At 53.6% G+C, this 5,000-nt stretch overlaps 1 protein-coding gene across 1 annotated transcript in view; it reads left to right on the forward strand.

Annotated features, from left to right (window-relative positions):
* LOC113568616 (ribonuclease inhibitor-like) overlaps positions 1–5,000 on the forward strand; it is a 39,535-nt gene that overhangs the window by 26,189 nt on the left and 8,346 nt on the right. Inside the window, exons 10-12 of the mRNA XM_081704064.1 lie at positions 110–286; positions 4,234–4,410; positions 4,683–4,859. Coding sequence (XP_081560190.1) covers positions 110–286; positions 4,234–4,410; positions 4,683–4,859 — 531 coding nt within the window. The remainder of the gene's footprint in view (positions 1–109; positions 287–4,233; positions 4,411–4,682; positions 4,860–5,000) is intronic.

A 5,000-nucleotide genomic window follows, 5' to 3' on the forward strand; every position in this document is an offset into this window, starting at 1 on the left:
GAGAGAGAGGTGTGTGTGAGAGAGGTGTGTGTGAGAGAGAGAGAGGTGTGTGTGTGTGTGTGTGTTGAGCTCTAAGTACACTGAGGAGTTTTTCTCCTTCTCTCTGCAGGTTGTCTAACTGCAGTATTACAGAGGAAGGTTGTGCTGCTCTGACTTCAGCTCTGAAGAAAAACCCCTCATCACACCTGAGAGAGCTGATCCTGAGCTACAATAAACCAGGAGACTCAGGAGTGAAGAAGCTCTCTGATCTACTGGAGGATCCACACTGTAAACTGGAGAAGCTTTGGTGAGTTACTGGACTACTGTTTATTTATAGACGTGTGTGTGTGTGTGTGTGTGTGTGTGTGAGAGTGAGGGAGAGAGAGAGGTGTGTGTGAGAGAGAGGTGTGTGTGTGTGTGTGTGTGTGAGCAAGAAGGTGTGCATTTGTGAGAGGTGTATGTGTGTGTGTGTGAGAGAGAGAGAGAGGTGTGTGTGTGTGTGTGTGTGTGTGTGAGAGAGAGGTGTGTGTGTGTGTGTGAGAGAGAGGTGTGTGTGTGTGTGTGTGAGAGAGGTGTGTGTGTGTGTGTGTGTGTGTGTGTGAGAGGTGTGTGTGTGTGTGTGTGTGTGAGAGAGAGGTGTGTGTGTGTGTGTGTGTGTGTGAGAGAGAGAGGTGTGTGTGTGTGTGTGTGTGTGTGTGTGTGTGTGTGTGTGTGTGTGTGTGAGAGAGGTGTGTGTGTGTGTGTGTGTGTGTGTGTGTGTGTGAGAGAGAGGTGTGTGTGTGTGTGTGAGAGAGAGAGAGGTGTGTGTGTGAGAGAGAGGTGTGTGTGTGTGTGTGTGTGTGTGTGAGAGGTGTGTGTGTGTGTGTGTGAGAGAGAGAGGTGTGTGTGTGAGAGAGAGAGTGTGTGTGTGGGAGAGAGAGAGTGCATGTGGGGGAGAGAGAGAGTGCGTGTGGAGGAGAGTGTGCGAGAGAGAGAGAGTGTGTTTGTGGGAGAGAGAGAGTGTGTGGAGAGAGTGTGTGTGTGGGAGAGCATGTGTGGGAGAAGTGTGTGTGTGTGGGAGGGAGAGCACGCGTGTGTGTGTGGAAGAGAGAGGGTGTGTGTGGGAGAGAGTGTGTGTGTGTGGGAGAGAGTGTGTGTGTGTGGGAGAGAGTGTGTGTGTGTGTGGGAGAGATTGTGTGTGTGTGTGAGAGAGTGTGTGTGTGTGGGAGAATGTGTGTGTGTGTGTGGGAGAGAGTGTGTGTGTGTGTGGGAGAGAGAGAGTGCGTGTGGGGGAGAGTGTGCGGGAGAGAGAGAGAGTGTGTGTGTGGGAGAGAGTGTTTGTGTGGGAGAGCGTGTGTGGGAGAAAGTGTGAGTGTGTGTGTGGGAGGGAGAGCGCGTGTGTGTGTGGAAGAGAGAGAGTGTGTGTGTGGAAGAGAGAGAGTGTGTGTGTGGGAGAGAGTGTGTGTGTGCGAGAGAGTGTGTGTGTGGGAGAGCGTGTGGGAGAAAGTGTGTGTGTGTGTGGGAGAGAGAGAGTGCGTGTGGAGGAGAGTGTGCGAGAGAGAGAGAGTGTGTTTGTGGGAGAGAGAGAGTGTGTGGGAGAGAGTGTGTGTGTGGGAGAGCATGTGTGGGAGAAAGTGTGTGTGTGTGGGAGGGAGAGCACGCGTGTGTGTGTGGAAGAGAGAGGGTGCGTGTGGGGGAGAGTGTGGGGGAGAGAGCGTGTGTGTGTGGGAGAAAGTGTGTGTGTGGGAGGGAGAGCGTGTGTGTGTGTGGAAGAGAGATAGTGTGTGTGTGTGGGAGAGAGTGTGTGTGTGGGAGAGCGTGTGTGGGAGAAAGTGTGAGTGTGTGTGGGAGGGAGAGAGTTTTTGTGTGTGTGTGGGAGAGAGTGTGTGTGTGGGAGAGAGAGTGTGTATGTGTGTGTGGGAGAGAGAGTGTGTGTGGGAGAGAGAGTGTGTGTATGTGTGTGTGGGAGAGAGAGAGTGTGCGAGAGAGTGTGTGTGTGTGTGTGTGCGTGGGAGAGAGTGTGTGTGCGTGGGAGAGAGTGTATGTGCGTATGGGAGGGAGAGAGTGTGTGTATGGGAGAGAGTGTGTGTGTGTGAGTGTGTGTGGGAGAGTGTGTGTGTGGGAGAGAGAGAGTGCGTGTGTGGGAGGGAGAGCGCGTGTGTGCGTGTGTGTGTGGGAGAGCATGTGTGGGAGAAAGTGTGTGTGTGTGGGAGGGAGAGCACGCGTGTGTGTGGAAGAGAGAGGGTGCGTGTGGGGGAGAGTGTGGGGGAGAGAGCGCGTGTGTGTGGGAGAGCGTGTGTGTGGGAGAAAGTGTGTGTGTGGGAGGGAGAGCGTGTGTGTGTGTGGAAGAGAGATAGAGTGTGTGTGGGAGAGAGTGTGTGTGTGGGAGAGCGTGTGTGGGAGAAAGTGTGAGTGTGTGTGGGGAGGGAGAGAGTTTTTGTGTGTGTGTGGGAGAGAGTGTGTGTGTGTGTGTGTGGGAGAGAGAGTGTGTGTATGTGTGTGTGGGAGAGAGAGTGTGTGTGGGAGAGAGAGTGTGTGTATGTGTGTGTGGGAGAGAGAGAGTGTGCGAGAGAGTGTGTGTGTGTGTGCGTGGGAGAGAGTGTATGTGCGTATGGGAGGGAGAGCGTGTGTGTATGGGAGAGAGTGTGTGTGTGTGAGAGTGTGTGTGTGTGAGAGTGTGTGTGTGGGAGAGAGAGAGTGCGTGTGTGGGAGGGAGAGCGCGTGTGTGCGTGTGTGTGGGAGAGAGTGTGTGGGAAAGAGTGAGTGTGTGTGTGTTGGGGAGTGTGTGTGGGAGGGAGAGCGTGTGTGTGTGTGGAAGAGAGAGAGAGTGTGTGGGAGAGAAATGTGCATGTGTGTGTGTGGGACAGCGTGTGTGTAGGTGTGGGAGCGAGAGTGTGTGTATGGGAGAGTGTGTGTGCGCGTGTGGGAGAGAATGTGCGTGTGGGAGAGAGAGTGTGTGTGGGGGAGAGAGAGAGTGTGTGTGTGTGTGTGTGTGAGAGTGTGTGTGGGGAGAGTGTGTGCGGGAGAGATAGTGTGTGTGTGGGTGGGATAGAGTGTGTGTGTGGGTGGGATAGAGTGTGTGTGTGGGTGGGATAGAGTGTGTGTGCGTGTGTGTGGGGGAGAGTACGTGTGTGTGTGTGTGTGTGTGGGAGACAGAGTGTGTGTGTGGGACAGCGTGTGTGTGTGGGAGAGAGTGAGTGTGTGGGAGAGAGAGAGAGAGAGAGTGTGTGTGTGTGGGAGAGAGAGTGTGTGTGTGTGGGTGGGAGAGAGAATGTGTGGGTGGGAGAGAGTGTGTGGGTTAGAGTGCTTGTGCGTGTGTGTGGGGGAGAGTACGTGTGTGTGGGGGAGAGTACGTGTGTGTGGGGGAGAGTACGTGTGTGTGTGGGAGAGAGTGTGTGTGTGTGGGGGAGAGAGTGTGTGTGTGGGAGAGAGTGTGTGTGTGTGTGTGGGAGATTGTGTGTGTGTGTGGGAGATTGTGTGTGTGTGTGGGAGATTGTGTGTGTGTGTGGGAGAGAGTGTGTGTGTGTGGGAGAGAGAGAGTGCGTGTGGGGGAGAGTGTGCGGGAGAGAGAGAGAGTGTGTGTGTGGGAGAGAGTGTGTGGGAGAAAGTGTGAGTGTGTGTGTGGGAGGGAGTGCGCGTGTGTGTGTGGAAGAGAGAGAGTGTGTGTGTGGAAGAGAGAGAGTGTGTGTGGGAGAGAGTGTGTGTGTGGGAGAGAGTGTGTGTGTGGGAGAGAGTGTGTGTGTGTGGGAGAGAGTGTGTGTGTGGGAGAGAGTGTGTGCGTGTGGGAGAGAGAGAGTGCGTGTGGGAGAGAGAGAGTGCGTGTGGGAGAGAGAGAGTGCGTGTGGGGGAGAGAGAGTGCGTGTGGGGGAGAGTGTGCGGGAGAGAGAGAGAGAGTGTGTGGGAGAGAGTGTGTGTGGGAGAAAGTGTGTGTGTGTGGGAGGGAGAGCACGCGTGTGTGTGTGGAAGAGAGAGGGTGCGTGTGGGGGAGAGTGTGTGTGGGAGAGCGCGTGTGTGTGGGAGAGCGTGTGTGTGGGAGAAAGTGTGTGTGTGGGAGGGAGTGTGTGGAAGAGAGATAGTGTGTGTGTGTGGGAGAGAGTGTGTGTGTGGGAGAGAGAGAGAGAGAGAGAGTGTGTGTGTGGGAGAGAGAGAGAGAGAGAGTGTGTGTGTGGGAGAGAGAGAGAGAGAGTGTGTGTGGGAGAGAGAGAGAGAGAGAGAGTGTGTGTGTATGTGTTGAGCTCTAAGTACACTGAGGAGTTTGTCTCCTTCTCTCTGCAGGTTGTCTAACTGCAGTATTACAGAGGAAGGTTGTGCTGCTCTGGCTTCAGCTCTGAAGAAAAACCCCTCATCACACCTGAGAGAGCTGAACCTGAGTGACAATAAACCAGGAGACTCAGGAGTGAAGAAACTCTCTGATCTACTGGAGGATCCACGCTGTACACTGGAGACACTAGAGTGAGTTACTGGACTAATGTTTATTTATAGATGTGTGTGTGTGAGAGAGAGAGAGAGAGAGTGTGTGTGTGTGTGTGTGTGTGTGTGTGTGTGTGTGTGTGTGTGTGTGTGTGTGTGTGTGTGTGTGTGTGTGTGTGTGTGTGTGTGTGTGTGTGTGAGTGAGGGAGAGGTGTGTGTAGGTCTGTGTGTGTGTGTGTGTGTGTGAGTGAGAGAGGTGTGTGTGTGTGTTGAGGTCTAAGTACACTGAGGAGTTTTTCTCCTTCTCTCTGCAGGTTGTCTTACTGCAGTATTACAGAGGAAGGTTGTGCTGCTCTGGCTTCAGCTCTGAAGAAAAACCCCTCATCACACCTGAGAGAGCTGTACCTGAGCTACAATAAACCAGGAGACTCAGGAGTGAAGAAGCTCTCTGATCTACTGGAGGATCCACACTGTAAACTGGAGAAACTGTGGTGAGTTACTGGACTACTGTTTATTTATAGACGTGTGTGTGTGTGAGTGTGTGTGAGTGTGAGCGTGGCTGTGTGTGTGAGCGTGGGTGTGAGAGAGAGAGAGAGAGAGAGAGAGAGAGGTGTGTGTGTGTGTGAGAGAGA

This window comes from Electrophorus electricus, chromosome 21 (assembly GCF_041902795.1).
Source record: "Electrophorus electricus isolate QZ-2024a chromosome 21, ASM4190279v1, whole genome shotgun sequence".
Lineage (NCBI taxonomy): Eukaryota > Metazoa > Chordata > Actinopteri > Gymnotiformes > Gymnotidae > Electrophorus > Electrophorus electricus.